Source organism: Heterodontus francisci, chromosome 9, assembly GCF_036365525.1.
Source record: "Heterodontus francisci isolate sHetFra1 chromosome 9, sHetFra1.hap1, whole genome shotgun sequence".
Classification (NCBI taxonomy): Eukaryota; Metazoa; Chordata; class Chondrichthyes; order Heterodontiformes; family Heterodontidae; genus Heterodontus; species Heterodontus francisci.
This window is the reverse complement of record NC_090379.1, coordinates 44,221,524-44,237,969: the sequence shown is the minus strand read 5'-3', so window position 1 is coordinate 44,237,969 and position 16,446 is coordinate 44,221,524. Positions and strand designations below refer to the sequence as shown.

Here is a 16,446-nt window from a genome sequence, read left to right as displayed (position 1 = left end):
GCTTCTCTTCCCTGCTCCCTCCCACAATCGTCACGATCGCAGCCTTTGAGAGGTGAAGGGGTTTGGGTTCAATTCGTGTTTTTTTTTTTGGTCAAATTGAACAGTGCCATTTTTATTACTAGCAGCTGCCAGAGATGTCGCAGACAGTGACGTTTCTGTCTGAGTTTGTATTTGTGTTTGTGCCACCGAGTGGTGGTTGTGTTTTCAGCAAACAGCCTTAAAATAATGAAGCCTATTGAGTCGATGCATAGCAACTATTTCCTCTGCTGGTTGAATGTTAATGATGATTCTTACAATTAGAGCTGTGCCACTTATGTGCTATTGAGCCACGAAATATTACTTGAGCCCTAACCCTGTTCTCATTTGATGTCCAAGTAACTACTTCCTAGCATGGACTCTCGGTAGTAATTAGAAGTAGGAACCCTGGTTGGCCTTTGTCCTCACCACAAACCTATCCAGTTTGCACCTCATGACGCTGACATCAGTGATGGCACTGTCGTGCTGCAACTAACTCAGAATTCAGGAGGTTTCAGGAAAAAGTTTGAAATAACTGCACAGAAATACAAAAATGCTGGCAACCTTATAGCAATGGCTGTTACAAAGTTTTGATGCATGGACTTTGAAGTTTAAAACTAGATTTAATTTACATTTTGTGTTCTAAGGAGGTTTGCTCCATATTTAGTCTTTGCGCTTTCAGCTATGTTAAATTTTTCAGTCTGCTTCCAGTTTTGAGTAATTGGATGTAATCAAAATCAACCGAAGGTAAGTACTTTTTTAAAAACTGCAATGAATAATCTTGTCTGTCTTGAGTGTGCTTGCGTGTCAGATTTAATGTAACTTTTAAATAAATTTGTGGAAAGTAAATTGACCATTCTTCCTCCTGTAGCTTTATCGCAATGGCCAGCGTTTGCTGGAAAAACAGCGATTCCAATTTCCTCCATCTTGGCTTTACATTGATAACATTGATGGAGAATGGGGTGCTTTCAATGACATCATGCGTAGGAAAGACAGTGCTATCCAGCAGCAGGTGGCTAACCTACAAATGAAGATAGTTCAGGAGGATCGTGCTGTGGAAAGCCGTACTACTGATCTCTTGGGCGAATGGGAGAAAACAAAACCTGTAGCTGTAAGTAATATTTCAAACCATATTTAGTCATACTTTGTATGTTTAACTTCTTTTGGATATATGATGCCTTTAAGCTTCAACTGAGATAATATGTAAAACTTTGTCTATTGTAGTTTAAAAAGTAGTGAAATGATTTAAGTTCAATTAGTAAGTTTTTTTTTAAATGTTGGCATAAAACCATTTTTTGTATCTAAATGTTCTCTGCTTTTGAGCTAGAGAGAGAACAAAATGCCATATTGTCCATATTGTGTCAGTGTACTTCAAGTATAAATTTACCATGTGAAGCGTTTTGAATTGGATGGTGCTATATAAATATATTAATTATCAAAAAAACTGGGTACTTAGGGGAACCTTCGTCCAGAGGATGCCTTGCAAGCACTCACTATCTATGAAGGCAAGTTTGGTCGCCTAAAAGATGATCGTGAAAAATGTGCAAAAGCCAAAGAGGCTTTGGAACTGACAGATACAGGATTGCTCAGTGGGAGTGAAGAACGAGTACAGGTATGTATTCTAACAACTTTGAAGCCGAGCTGCTGTGCACCTTTTTCTGGAATAAATCAGTCAACTCGTTGCTGAAAACGGTAGAGACTCCGTCCTGCTGGAACTCTGTCCACTTTCCATCGCCATCTAGTTTCTGGAGGGGGGGAGCCAATGATTTTGGAAGAGCTTCGCTTCAATGGGTGCTTTTTTATTTTCCTAGGTTTGGATGTGTTGGACTTTTTTTAAAAACTCACCTAATATGAGATGGATCTATGAGCTGTGTCACATTTGGCTAATTTTAAAGGACTAACTTGGAAAGTTTGGTTACATGGTACTCTTCCTATTTAGTCTCAAGAATCTGCCAGTAGTCATTTGGGTATAAGCTATTACTTTATCAGAATATCTGTGCTCGATTTTCCATAAGATTGAATGCAAGTTAAGTGTCCATTCTGAAAAGGCAACGAGCAAGGTAGTCTATGCATGGAAAATGTTCTGATTATGTACACCTGTGATATCCTGAATATCTTCTCAGCAAATGATGCCTCATAACTACAGCTCTCATACTGACCCATTACCCCTCTCTCTAGGTTGCTTTGGAAGAACTGCAGGATCTCAAAGGAGTCTGGTCTGAGCTGTCCAAAGTCTGGGAACAAATTGACCAATTGAAAGAACAACCATGGGTTTCAGTGCAACCACGCAAAGTATGAAAAAAACACATGATTATGAGGTTCATTTTTTTCAAAAATAAAAAAGAATTGAGAAGCTACTTGGGCAAACAGCTTCTTGTTACCATCACCTGTGTTTTGTTGATTGGAAAACATTAATAATCTGCTTAGCATTCGATAGGAGACCAGGACCAGGGTTTGGAGGTGGTGGGAAAGAGTAGAGAGAGATATGCGTATACGCATGACAAAAGACAGAAACTGATTCAGGTGCAGGTCCAGAAACCAAGCACAGAACATTCAATTCCGTATTTGTAGCAATTTCTTAAACATGCAAGTAAGTCTTGGACTTGGGGAAAACCCATCCCCACTCCCCAAACGCTGTGTGGCTCGTGCTTTCTACCTCCGTTCACTGTTGACTGATCACAAAAACCTACTGGTGAACCACAGGATCCACCCCCATGTTTACCACCCCCCACCATGACTATAAAGTCCAGAAACATCTCCCACAATGCCAATAACGTCTAGAAGCATTCCCAGTGCAATACTTAGCACACTCCAGAGTACTACTAAATGCCAGATACCTACCTCCAACAGGTATATCTTGCTGTGTAGCCTTGACTTTAAAAATGAATAAAGGACATGCATACATTAAAAAAATAAGCCACTTGCTTTTCAGAGATCAATGTCCTTTTTATTTTATAAAAAAAACACCTTTTCTGATTATCACAGGAAGAAATGCATATTTATTATCCAAAACATGATTTATCAACAGCACTGTGGATCCGTATCCTCGTTTATTTCCAGATGCTGATCTGGAACTTGTTCCTTTTTTACCCTGACTTGGTACCAGATGTTGCACATGTTCTATCTAAGGCATAACAGGCAGTTCCTCTTTGAGCAAAGCACCTCTGAATCTAATGTTCAAATAGAGATTGAGCTCCTGAAGTTGCCTCCTGTTTATGTGGAAATCCTTCTGGTGGTGGTTGAAACCCCTAGAGTAGACATTTAGTACAGTACTAATATGTTTTATAGATAATGACACTTTACAGTTGACTTATTTCTACTATTACATAAAACAGCTTCGTCAGAACTTGGATGGACTGCTTAACCAACTGAAGAATTTCCCAGCTCGTCTGCGCCAGTATGCGTCATATGAGTTTGTACAGAGACTTTTGAAGGGCTACATGAAGGCACGTCTTATAAATTTAAATATAACAGGAAAAAATTGTGTTCATTTGTATGGCAAAACAACGAAACATTAATTTTAAACTTTGTCTTGTAGATTAACATGTTGGTGATTGAGCTAAAGTCTGAGGCCTTGAAGGACCGCCACTGGAAGCAGCTGATGAAACGACTCCAGGTTAACTGGGTGGTATCTGAATTAACACTGGGTCAGATATGGGATGTTGACTTGCAAAGAAATGAAGCTATTGTTAAGGATGTGCTACTTGTGGCCCAGGGAGAAATGGCTTTGGAAGAATTCTTGAAACAGGTTAGTAACTTTCAAATTTGACCAGCTCTTTCTTGGGTTTCAGGATAGAGCACAAGTAGGGAAGGAATAACTTTGAACATTTTAGAAACTTGTTTTCAAGTTTGTTGAAATACAGGTTGTCTAAACTTCAATAGTATCTCCTTTTTCATAGCAACAGCGCTAAGGTGTTGGTGCCTCAGCATTCTATATCTGGTATAAGTCTTCTCCATATACAAGTGGTACAACTTCAAATCTCTTTTAAATTTTTCTAGTCCCACTAAATTTTTGTCTATTGTATGGAAAAATGAAATTCAAATATAGATTTAACCATTATATGCTGGTCCATGGTTGCTTAGAAAGTGTGTTAGACAAAGCAAATTTCCTGTAGCCTGCTGGTAATCCAGTGCAATTATTCAAGTATGGTCCCAGTAACCACTACAGATAAATTCTGAAACACTACTTTTGCTCAAGTTATTTCCCAACAGTATTCTGTTTTGAAACCTGAAATGGCAGTCATTGGGCTAAATTCTATAATTCTGTGCAACTTATCTTTGTAAATTTTACAATTTGCGGTATTGTCTTAATTTAAAACTTGCTAACAGATTAGAGAAATGTGGAACTCCTATGAACTGGACTTGGTGAACTATCAAAACAAGTGCAGATTGATCCGTGGCTGGGATGACCTATTCAACAAGGTGAAAGAGCACATCAACAGTGTATCTGCCATGAAGCTGTCTCCCTACTACAAGGCAAGTATTTATGGTAGTGTTCTTTTTTTTTAAAAAAAAGAAAATTTTGCTTTATGCTTTGCCCTTTTTCCTATTGAGATGAAATCCTTTCTGAATTGCAGTTAATCATCCATCCACCATATGTTTTACAATTGATACATTTCTAGCTTTGTGTACATATTTTTATAATTTTGCATTTTAATTTCTATTCCTTCATGCTTTCGCTCACCTTGCATTAGGCATTACCAAATTACAAGGTATCTGTTGTGTGTCTTTGTCTTCCTTTTTGATGCAGTGAGATTTTTAAGTTTTTTTTTTTTAAAAAAAGATATTTATGAATTTCTGCTCTGTTCAAAAATGTTTGTAGAGTTCAGCAATTATGGTTTTCCCAAGAGAATTGTTCAACAGAAAGCTGATCTATATTGATAAATGGCTAATCAATATCCTCTCTGTGCTAATTGTAACACTTCTTTAGGTCTTTGAAGAGGATGCCTTGAGCTGGGAAGATAAGCTAAATCGTATAATGGCACTCTTTGATGTTTGGATTGACGTCCAGCGTCGCTGGGTCTATCTTGAAGGCATCTTTACAGGAAGTGCTGACATTAAACATTTGCTACCTGTGGAAACTCAGAGATTCCAGAGGTATGCGAGTAGATTAACATTTCATTATAGACAGTTATTTATGAATTCTTGAACTGAAGTGTATGTTCTGATTGTATTATTATTAAATCAGCATCAGCACAGAGTTCCTTGCACTCATGAAGAAAGTGACCAAGTCTCCCCTCGTCATGGATGTTTTGAATATCCCAGGAGTGCAGCGATCATTGGAACGGTTGGCAGATCTATTGGGCAAGATACAGAAGGCTTTAGGAGAATATCTGGAGAGAGAGCGATCATCCTTCCCTCGGTAGAGAATTGAATACTTTTTTAAACTGGTTGCATTGAGTACTGGAAGGAAGAGAAAGAAATTGCAAGAGGAAAAACTACTTATTGTACATTACAGTCTATAAAAATGTAAAAAGTTTGAGGCTTGCTTCTAAGACAAGAACTCAAACTTGCCTTATGTAAATCAGAGTCCTGTACTCTAATAGTATTACCGAATTATTGTAGCATGTTATGTTATAAAATTGGACATCTTTGACCCTTTGTGTTTGACAAATCTATTTTACTGGTGTAACAAGCAGGGCAGATGAGGGAGAACCGGCAGATGATAATATATTTGGATTTTCAGAAGATATTTGATAAGGTGCCACACAAGAATATAATCAAGATTGGGGGTGATATATTGGCATGGATTAAAGATTGGTTGACAGATAGAAAGGGAGTAGGAACACGTCATTTTCGGAATGGCAGGCTGTAACTAGTGGAGTGTCGCAAGGGTTGGTGCTTGTGCCTCAGCTATTTACGATCTGTATAATTTGGATGAGGGGTTTGAGTTTAATCTATCCAAGTTTGCTGAAAATACACAGGTGGGAAAGTAAGCTGAGGAGGGTGCACAGAGGCTGAAAAGGGATATAGACGAGTTAAATGGGTAAGGTGGTAGCAGATGGAATGTAATGTGGGGATTGGTATTTGGGGTTCTTATACTCTGATCACAAAGTTAACATGCAGGTATAACCTACCCCCCCCCCAACATCAATTGGGAGGGCAAATGTTAATGTTAGCCTTGTTGCAAGGGGATTGGAATATGAGAGTAAAGAAATCATGCTGCAATATAAGGCTTTGATTTGACCACACCTAGAGTAATGTGTACAGTTTTGGTCATCTCCTAAGGAAGGATATGCTTAACTGAGAAGGTGTGCAATGAGGGTTCATGAGATTGATTCCTAGAATGGGGAGGGCTAACCTATGAGGAGAGATTGAGTAAAATGGGCTTATTCTCTGGAGTTTGGTAGAATGAGAGGTGATCTCTTTAAACAGTATAAATTTCTGAGAGGGCTTGACAGGATATGCTGAAATGCTGTTTCCCCTGTTTGGAGTGTCTAGATCTAGGGTCATGGTCTCCACGATGAGGGTTTGGCTATTTTGGACTGAGATGAGGAAAATTTACTTTTGAGGGTTTGAACTTAGGAATCATCTGCTCCAGAGGGTTGTTGATGCTTAGTCTTTCAGTATATTTAAGACTGAGTGAGTTCAGCAAGGCACTATGGGAATAAACGGATATGGGAACAGGGCAGCAAAGTGGAGTTGATGTATAAGTTCAAACACTATCTTATTGAATGGCAGAGCTGGCTCAAGGGGCCGAATACTCCTATTTCTTATGGTCTTGCATTCTTTAATGAACACAGTATATACTTGTACTGATCTTCAGGTTCTATTTTGTTGGCGATGAAGACTTACTGGAAATTATTGGCAACAGTAAAAACGTGGCTAAATTACAGAAACACTTTAAGAAGATGTTTGCTGGTGTTTCTAGTATCATTCTCAATGAAGATGCTACAGTTGTCTTGGGAATTGCATCGCGTGAGGGAGAAGAGGTATATTTAAATGTTTACTTACAATTATTGCTTTGTCAACTGAAGTTCACTAATGTATTACATTGATTATTTAAATATGGTATAAGGAATACTCAATATAGATCAAGTTGAAGTGCATCTAATTGTCTTTTAAAGTAACATCAAGGAGCTGTGTTTTTTCTGACAGGTGCTTTTCAAGACTGCTGTTTCAATCACTGAGCACCCTAAGATTAATGAGTGGTTGACTTTGGTGGAAAAAGAAATGAGGGTCACCCTGGCCAAGTTGCTGGCCGAATCAGTCACTGAAGTTGGAATATTTGGCCAAGGTACTTCGATTGATGCTGCAGACTACATTTCCTGGATTGATAAATACCAGGTGTGTATGCAGAAATAAAGAATGACTAATTTGCAATGAAGTAACAGTGTACCATTTCTATACAACTTCTCAGTAGTACAATACTCAACGTATTTTCTTCATGAAGCCCTTCCACTATGCAAAACTGAAAATCTTGGCAAAAGCTTCTGAAATAGAACTTGGAAGACTTTGCTTTGTCCATGCTGCAGTACATTTAAAAAGAAGTACGCTTATTTTTAACTAGGTTTTCTTCAAATTTATCTCCCAAAATGTAGGCCCAGCTTGTTGTCCTTTCAGCTCAGATATCATGGTCTGAAAATGTGGAAAATGCCCTGAATAATGGTACTAGCAGTGGCCAGTCCCCACTTGCCCCAGTCTTGGTCAACGTGGAAGCTACTTTGACTGTGTTGGCAGATTCTGTGTTGATGGAACAACCAGCACTTCGCAGGAGGAAACTTGAGCACCTGGTGAGTCAACATCCTGTATCCCTTGAGGGAAAGTTGGTGGTGGAGAGCGTTCATATTAAATTAGAGATCTACCTGAAACTTAATGGGTTTGGAATATTTCTCTCAATTTGGTGTGCTTTTTCAAAAGCAAATTAACGTTTTGTTTTGAAATTATGTTTAACTTGCGAATACATAATAGCTAACTCAAATATCTGACTAGAAAATGTTATGTGCCTATATTTTGAGTGGATTTTCTGAGTAGATCTTCTGTTTTAGCATGCACAAGAGATTAACAAAGAGCTCTGCATGGAAGAGTTGATCCCTCCTAAAGCTTTTTACTAGATTGATTATATGATTTAACAAAAATGTAAACCCTAAATATTTTTGTTGCAGATTACTGAATTAGTACACCAGAGAGATGTAACGCGAATGTTGATCAAGAACAAAGTAGATCAACCTAAATCTTTTGACTGGCTTAGTCAAATGCGATTCTACTTTGATCCCAAGCAAACTGATGTGTTACAGCAGCTATCTATACAAATGGCTAATGCCAAGTTCAACTATGGTTTTGAGTACCTCGGTGTCCAAGATAAACTTGTACAGACACCTCTCACAGACCGTTGCTACTTGACTATGACGCAGGCTTTGGAAGCTCGACTTGGCGGGTCTCCATTTGGTAGGTGGTGGGACATATGTTCAAGAGCTGAAGAAATTTTATACTTCTGGTTTAGCTAGACTAACGTGAATTAAAAGACCTTTCCCAATATGTTAATGTCTGGAGCCATCATGAAACAGTCTGAAGATCCCTCATTTGACTTCTGGACTTTTAACAACTGGGGGCAGGGTCGGCAGTGGCAGGGTGGGGACAGAGACTCTCCTTTCTACTTGGAAGAAGAAAATGAGTGCTCCTTATCTTTGTCTGGTGACCCCTCCTGCAAAACTATATCTGTGTACATCTGATGGAGACAGAATTAAGCTTGACTGCAGTGCTTTCCACAGTTAAATAGGCTGACGCATGAAAGGTCAATTCTGGTAGCTGACACAGTTTTTCCATGGAACTGTACCTCAGCAGGGGTCAATATCAAGAGAAGGAAGTAATAAAATTGGCCAAATAGAAAGACCTTAAAATATTGGCCACATTTTTGTCTATTCCCACTGGTGTAGCATGAATATTTCAGATGACCATAGAAAAGCATATTCCACAATTATACCATTTGTTAACTAGTGATTTTTATAAACGGCATCTGTTAGAAAGTGAAATGTCACTTCACTATCAAAAGTTACCTTGATGGCTTGTGTATTTCATGTTTAATTTTTTAAATTCCCATCTTTGTTCCACATTAGGCCCTGCTGGTACTGGTAAAACTGAATCTGTCAAGGCGCTTGGACACCAGCTTGGACGCTTTGTTCTAGTCTTTAACTGTGATGAGACCTTTGATTTCCAGGTGCTGTAACTGATTTTAATATGGTGCCAATCTCTCCTGTGTTTTATTGAGCTTGCTTAAAACTATTTTTGGAATACTTTTTCAGTACTGTGGGATATTGGCTATGCATTGAGCAGTTGTGATATGAATTGTAATTTTAATATGCTAATTGTTATGGTATTGTTAACTCTTGTAGCTTAAAACAAGGTTTATAAAAAGAGAACCTGAAGTGAGAGAGTTTATACCAATGTAACCCCTCCAGTTACTTGATTTATATTTTGCTGAGAAGTGGGAAAATCATTTAAAACTTGCGCCTTATTGCTGATCTCACTTGCCTCTAAAGTCTTTGGTGCTTTACGTAAAATTTATAAACTGCTTGCAGTACTTTTTTTAAAAAGAGGTTTTTTTATTAATTCAGGCCATGGGTCGTATATTCGTGGGTCTGTGCCAGGTGGGAGCCTGGGGTTGTTTCGATGAATTCAATCGCCTTGAAGAACGTATGCTCTCTGCTGTATCCCAGCAAATACAGTGCATCCAGGAGGCACTCCGTGAGCACTCCAATCCCAGCCGTGACCGAAGTATGTAACATTATGCATCGTTTGATTTAGTGCTTTATTGGTCATCTTTCTAGATATTAAACTTTATTAAATTTCTACAGGGCAACAACTTTACTTTTAAGGTTTCCTTTTACAGTTTGCAGCAGTCATGTTTGCTATTAGTTTAAAAGGTTTTCAGCATTGAAGTACACAGTCTTCACTTGATTCTGCATCCATGGATTTTGTTTAAAAGTATACAGCAAAACCTAGAATGAAGACCAACTCCTTTGCATTTATATAGGAGAAAACACCCTAAGATATTTTACAGAGAAGGGAGAAAAATAAAACTAAAGGAATTTATGCCAAGCCCTGGTGGGAGAGTTGGGAGAGGAAGCAAAGTTAAGTTGAATAGATGGATTTTAACAAGTTTTCAAAAGTGGCAAAAGGAAAAGTGAGGTTGTGACTTGGGGAGAGAGTTCTAAAGAATGGGGCCAGGGCAGTTGAAGGCTTTGCTGTCAATAATTGAATAAAGGGAGGAGCAGATGCACAAGATTCCATGGTCGTGGAATTGAAAGGTAAAAGAGTATCTAAGGTTGGAGGACTTTACTGAGAGAGGGCAAGGCTGTGGAGGGATTGGAAGATCATTTTTACATTGCGTGTTGAGATAGGGAGCCAGTGTAGTTCAGTGAGGTTGATAAACAAGTGAAACTCAGTGCAGGACAGTGCATATTTGGCAGGCTTGGGTTATGACTGACTTGCTTAAGTAGGATGAAGGATAGGAGGACCTTGGAGAAATTGAGTCTAAATGTGCCAAAAGTATGGATAAGGGTCTCAGCAGCTGTGGGCCTTAAGTAAAGATGGAGGAGGAAATCAGCAGCTGATGAGATGTGGGGTTTGAAGGTCAGCTGTAGATTCAACAGGTTGCTAATATTTTGCACAGTCTGAATTAATCTGGAAGGTGTGGCTCAGTCTAGAGTGACCAGGGAGGAATGACATTAGAAGCGAGGCAGCATAGGTTAGGACAAGAACTGAAAAAATTGGCCTATATTTTTCCCCACTGTTCCAAGACAACTGTGGCACATCCACTTCTTGATTTTAAACCACCAGTCAGACTACAGAGGTGATTACAGGCAGTGGTGGAGGGTTAGACCTTTGTTCCATTAGCAGCTTTGTGGAAGCTGACCATGTGTCTGCAGAAGACATTGAAAAGAGCAGCCTGTAGATGAGTAAGAGAAGTACACTAGGAATAGAACTTTGGAGGATCTGAAAGTGACTGCAGAAGGAGAAATATTTGCTGGAGAACACCTCTGGGTAGTGAGGTAGGATGGCATGGTTGATCATATCAAACATTGTACAATAGTAAAGAAGCAATAAAGCATTGTAGTTAGAGGTTGCGATTATACCTTTAGCCAAGACTCTCTGCTGTGAGAGGGGCAAAAGCTAGGTTTTAGGGGTTTTAACAAGGAGGTTAGATAGAGTTGGGGTTGGCACATTTGAGAACTTTGGGAGAGGAACGGTGGTTGAAGATGAGGTGGGGTGTTGCATTGACTGGAAGGATGATGTAAAGCCAGATAATGTAATCTTGTAACTGATTATTTTCTACCTAATAGCTTAGGTGTAAATTATGTACATGGGAGCAGGAAGTTGCAAAAGAAAATAGTAGAGTCCAGTATGGGGAGGTAGAACATCCACTTTGAATTAGAGATAAGCAAATTGGAATATTTTCTTAAGGTGAAGGACTAAGAGCTGGAGTTTTAAAGGGATTTGGATGTACATGTAAAAAAAAAAATTACTAAGAGCTAATTATTTAACTTAAGTATGAATGACCTGGTCTTGATTATTGGGGGTACAGTTTGAAGTTTACAGATAATACAGAACAATACAACATAATTAGTGTATGGGATAGTAGCAGACCTTAGGAGGATGTAGACTGGTGAAATGCGCAGTCGCATGGTAGATGCAATGTTATGTGGATAAGTGTGAAGTGAAGCACTTTGGGAGAGACAACATGGAGAGGCAATATGGTCTAAATGCTATTATGTTGAGGGTCATACAAGAGCATAGAGTCATGGAGGTGCATGTTTTCAAAAGTGACAGGGCAAGTTAATAGTTAAATAATATGGGACACTTGGCTTAGTAATACGGGAATTGAATACAAAAACATGGCAGTCATGCTAAACAGTTACTGTTTAGGCCTCAGTTGGAGTATTGTGTACGTTTCTGGAAACTACCTGTTGGGAAGGAGATCAATGCCCTGGGCAGGGTACAGAGGAGGTTTACCAGAATGCTACCAGGAATGAGGAAGTTGCCGTGTGTAGAGGTTGGAGAAGCTGGGATTGTTCTCTGAGCAGAGAAAATTAAGGGGAGAGCTAATGGAGGTATTCCAAAATTATGGGTAGTTTTGATGGAGCAAGTAGGAAGCTACTATTCTGGCAAGTGGGTTGGTAACTGGAGGTCATAGATTTAAAATTTGTGAAGGAACTAGAGGGGAAATAAGAAATTTCTTTGCAGAGGATTGTTTAAAATCTGGAATGCACTGCCTGGATGTGTGGTGGATGCAGATTCCATTGTAACTTTCAAAGAGCAATTGGACATGTATTTGAAAGGACTCATGCGCTGGTTATGGGGAAAAAGCTAGGGAATGGGATTAATTGGATAGCTCTTTCAGCTCGACATAGGCATGACTGGCTGAATGGCCTCCTGTGTTGTAAGATTCTATGATTCTAGTGCACAGATTTTTTAAAAACAATCAAAAAGGCAAATGGAATGTTAGGATTAAGGAGTTAGAATATCAAAGTGAGGAAGTGATGCTTCAGTTGTATACAGCCGTGGTCAGATTCTAATCTGGGGTACTTATTCAGCACCCAACCTCAGGAAAGATATATTGACTTTGGAAGAGGTAAAGTGCATATTCACTAGTATCAAACTAGGGCTTAAAAGGTTGAATTAAGAGGACAGGTTTCAAAAACTTGGTTTGTATTCCCTTGAATTTAAAAGGATGCGGGGTGTTTAAAATGAGAAATTGATTTGATGAGGTAGATGCAGAGCATCTTTTTTTCTGGTGGTAGAATCTAGGATGAGTGGGCATCATAAAATTTCACCTAAGCTGTTTATAAGTGAAATCACAAAGCACTTTATTGTAAAGGCTAGTGAAAATCTTTTACAAGCCCTCACCCTCAAAAGGTTATGGATGCTGGATCAGTTGAAATGTTGAAGATTGAGATCTGTAGATTTTGTTGGGCAAGGGTGTTGAGGGATATAGATCAAAAACAGACGGGCAACTGAGTTGAGGAACAGTTCAGACATCATCTGTTGGAATGACAGAACAGACTCGATATCCTGACTGGCCCAGTCCTGTTATGTGAAGCATCAGACTTGCAGCTTCAGCTCTGTTAATTTTCTTTCAGGTTCTCCTACAATCACATGTGAGCTGCTGAACAAACAAGTGAAAGTCAGGGCAGATATGGCTATTTTCATTACTATGAATCCAGGCTATGCTGGTCGCTCCAACCTACCGGATAACTTGAAAAAACTCTTCCGTAGTTTGGCAATGACAAAACCTGATCGCCAACTTATTGCACAGGTTATGTTGTATTCACAAGGGTTCCGTACTGCTGAAACACTTGCAAACAAAATTGTTCCATTCTTCAAGTAAGCATTATAACTTGACTATAGCTCATTTTAATTTACTACTTTTGGCATAAGAGCAATTGTAAAACTTGCATGTTTGTTAATGTTTTAGTTGCACAACTGGCAATACATTGAAGTTTTTCAAAAATTGCTTTTTCAAGGCTTTGTGATGAGCAGCTGTCCTCTCAGAGCCACTATGATTTTGGTCTGCGAGCCCTGAAAAGTGTGCTAGTAAGTGCGGGTAACGTGAAGCGGGAGAGGATTCAGAAGATAAAGAAAGAGAAGGGAGAACGTGGTGAAGATGTTGATGAGGCAGAAATTGCAGAGAACTTGCCTGAGCAAGAGGTTAGTTGTTCACCAGTGTCTGGAAAGGTTACAATTCCATACATCTTTTCAAATTACATGTTGAACTGTGTATATAATAGAAAAATACATGTATAAGACAGAAGTGTATTTCTTTGCTATGCTGTCCTAATCATAACTGTTGTAAATATTTTTCAGTTATTTTTGTCCTTAAGCCCATGTTATAAATATTTTCATTTATCTCTCAATATTTAGTGAGGCTAAATGGGTTAAATTAACTTAATGTTTCTTAGACATCTTGCAACTTTAGTTATTGTACTCTTATGTTCTCTGTGTAGAATCTGTAGTCAAGCACAACTTAAAAATAAGCATTTCTCACCTCCCCATCAACTGAACACTTCCCTCCCCCCCGACTTTAAATGTTATTAAAACTTGTGAAACCATTTTTATGTTGAGTAATTCGAGTCGAGTTGATCAATCCATCCACAGATTCTGATCCAGAGTGTTTGTGAGACGATGGTTCCCAAACTAGTTGCAGAAGACATCCCACTGCTTTTTAGCCTTTTATCTGATGTATTCCCTGGAGTACAGTACCACCGTGGAGCAATGACTAAACTGCGTGATGAATTGAAGAAGGTTTGTCTAGAAATGTACCTTACCTATGGTGATGGTGAAGATGTTGGTGGAATGTGGATTGAAAAGGTGAGTTCTGAATTTTCATCCCTTTCTAGATTTTATGGAGGTGCTTTCTGCAGCATTTAAGATTTTGTCTATTCAACTGCATAGTAACTTTAATTACATGTTCTACCTTAGGTGCTTCAGCTATATCAGATATCTCAGATAAACCATGGTTTGATGATGGTGGGACCATCAGGCAGTGGAAAAAGTATGGCCTGGCGTGTTTTACTAAAGGCACTTGAACGGCTAGAGGGAGTCGAAGGAGTTGCTCACATCATTGATCCAAAAGCTATCAGCAAGGACCATTTATATGGAACATTAGACCCAAACACCAGAGAATGGACTGATGGATTGTTCACACATGTTCTTAGAAAGTAAGTTGATTATGTGGCAGTAATGGGAATTTTTGTTTTCTTCAATTTTTCTCCCCTCTCCCTTTTCTCTTCCTGAAGATTTTGACTTCTCAATATGATTCCAAGGCGCTGGTTGCCTAGCTGGCCATTTTTTACACCTGAGGCTTAACAGTGAATGTCAGTAGGCTATTCAACAGCAGTGGCAAGGTGGCCAAGCTTGATCTTTCCTTCACCTAATTTCACACATTCACACTTGCACCAAAGGTCAGCCCTAGGTGGCCTGTCTTCCATCCTAACTCATGGCTGTTGAGCTGCAATCCACTCACTCGGGTGGGGAACAGACCTCAGACCTTCCTGGTCCATGTGGCTCAACTACAGTCTAGGTAAACTTGCTCAACCATCCATTGGAACCCAGAATTTTGTATTCCATTTATTTAAAAAAAAAATCAGCATTAAATTATAAGTGTGTACTTGGAGTTCAAAATGTATGCTTCAAGGTAGTTAATGTTTTGCATTCTATGTAAATTATATTTATGGTTTTTAGGATTATTGACAATGTGCGAGGTGAGCTGCAGAAACGCCAGTGGATTATCTTTGATGGTGATGTGGATCCTGAATGGGTAGAAAACTTGAATTCTGTTTTGGATGATAACAAATTGCTTACCCTGCCCAATGGAGAGCGTCTCAGCCTTCCACCAAATGTAAGAATTTTTGCAAAGGATTAATACAGAATTGTGTTGAACAGATTTTATGCTCCCCAAAAAAAAAGTAATGAAGTCCTAAAGTATATACTTCTTTTCCTTTCAATAGGTGCGAATTATGTTTGAGGTCCAAGACTTGAAATATGCTACACTGGCTACTGTATCCAGATGTGGAATGGTATGGTTTAGTGAGGATGTTCTCAGTACTGATATGATCTTCAATAACTTCTTGGCTAGACTGCGTAGTATTCCTCTGGATGAAGGAGAGGATGAAGCCCAGCGTAGACGCAAGGGCAAAGAGGATGAGGAACAAGAAGCCGCTTCCCCGATGCTTCAGGTACCAAACTAATTTATCAGTCAATTTTCTGCACAAGAAAGTTTATGTAATTTGCTTCAGTTTGAAACCAGAGCAGAAAGATCACTTTTATATGTGCATCTCCTGAATCAATTTGGCAGAAGCTGAATCTTTTCAAATCGGAGCCAGATCATTTGGATGACTGTTGAAGTTGTAAGTGGTGATGTATTGAAATAAAAGGTAAATGGTGCTGTACCTCTCCCTACTGAATAATTTTCCCACCAGTAGATTTCTTGCAAACCTGTTTTTATACTTTTTATATATGAACTACTTTGATTATCTCTTCTAGGATTATTTTAAGATGTGATTTTAGTCGTCGGTATCTGCAAATGTATTTTACTTTCCACCCAATAACTTTTCCAATTTTAAATTAATTACTTTAAAATATTGTAGAAATCTTGTGCAAAAACTTCATGGTACGCTGTAAACCTTTTATTACAGATACAGAGAGATGCAGCAACTGTTTTGCAGCCATTCTTCACTTCAAATGGCCTGATTATCAAAGCAGTAGAACACGCTGCTAAGATGGAACACATTATGGATTTTACCAGATTACGATGTCTTGGTTCCCTCTTCTCCATGATGCACCAAGGTTGTCGAAACATTGCATTGTATAATGCTAACCATCCTGACTTCCCAATGCCGAGTGATCAGTTGGAACGCTACATCCAGGTATGACTTGCTAGTCTTAGATTTATTTGTCTCATCTTATACATGAAATGAGCCAATGTACCACGTC

The 16,446-nt window shown here is 38.9% G+C and overlaps 1 protein-coding gene across 2 annotated transcripts in view; it reads left to right on the top strand.

Annotated features, from left to right (window-relative positions):
• The window catches only part of dync1h1 (dynein, cytoplasmic 1, heavy chain 1), a 102,682-nt gene that overhangs the window by 31,865 nt on the left and 54,371 nt on the right, over positions 1–16,446 (top strand). For both annotated transcript variants that reach the window (XM_068038924.1, XM_068038925.1), the window contains exons 16-36: positions 887–1,126; positions 1,472–1,627; positions 2,194–2,307; positions 3,351–3,461; positions 3,554–3,763; positions 4,345–4,491; positions 4,946–5,112; positions 5,204–5,377; positions 6,782–6,947; positions 7,114–7,302; positions 7,557–7,748; positions 8,121–8,403; positions 9,072–9,172; positions 9,570–9,729; positions 13,095–13,338; positions 13,479–13,662; positions 14,110–14,322; positions 14,434–14,672; positions 15,196–15,352; positions 15,462–15,689; positions 16,149–16,379. In XM_068038924.1, coding sequence (XP_067895025.1) covers positions 887–1,126; positions 1,472–1,627; positions 2,194–2,307; positions 3,351–3,461; positions 3,554–3,763; positions 4,345–4,491; positions 4,946–5,112; positions 5,204–5,377; positions 6,782–6,947; positions 7,114–7,302; positions 7,557–7,748; positions 8,121–8,403; positions 9,072–9,172; positions 9,570–9,729; positions 13,095–13,338; positions 13,479–13,662; positions 14,110–14,322; positions 14,434–14,672; positions 15,196–15,352; positions 15,462–15,689; positions 16,149–16,379 — 3,906 coding nt within the window. The remainder of the gene's footprint in view (positions 1–886; positions 1,127–1,471; positions 1,628–2,193; positions 2,308–3,350; positions 3,462–3,553; positions 3,764–4,344; positions 4,492–4,945; positions 5,113–5,203; positions 5,378–6,781; positions 6,948–7,113; positions 7,303–7,556; positions 7,749–8,120; positions 8,404–9,071; positions 9,173–9,569; positions 9,730–13,094; positions 13,339–13,478; positions 13,663–14,109; positions 14,323–14,433; positions 14,673–15,195; positions 15,353–15,461; positions 15,690–16,148; positions 16,380–16,446) is intronic.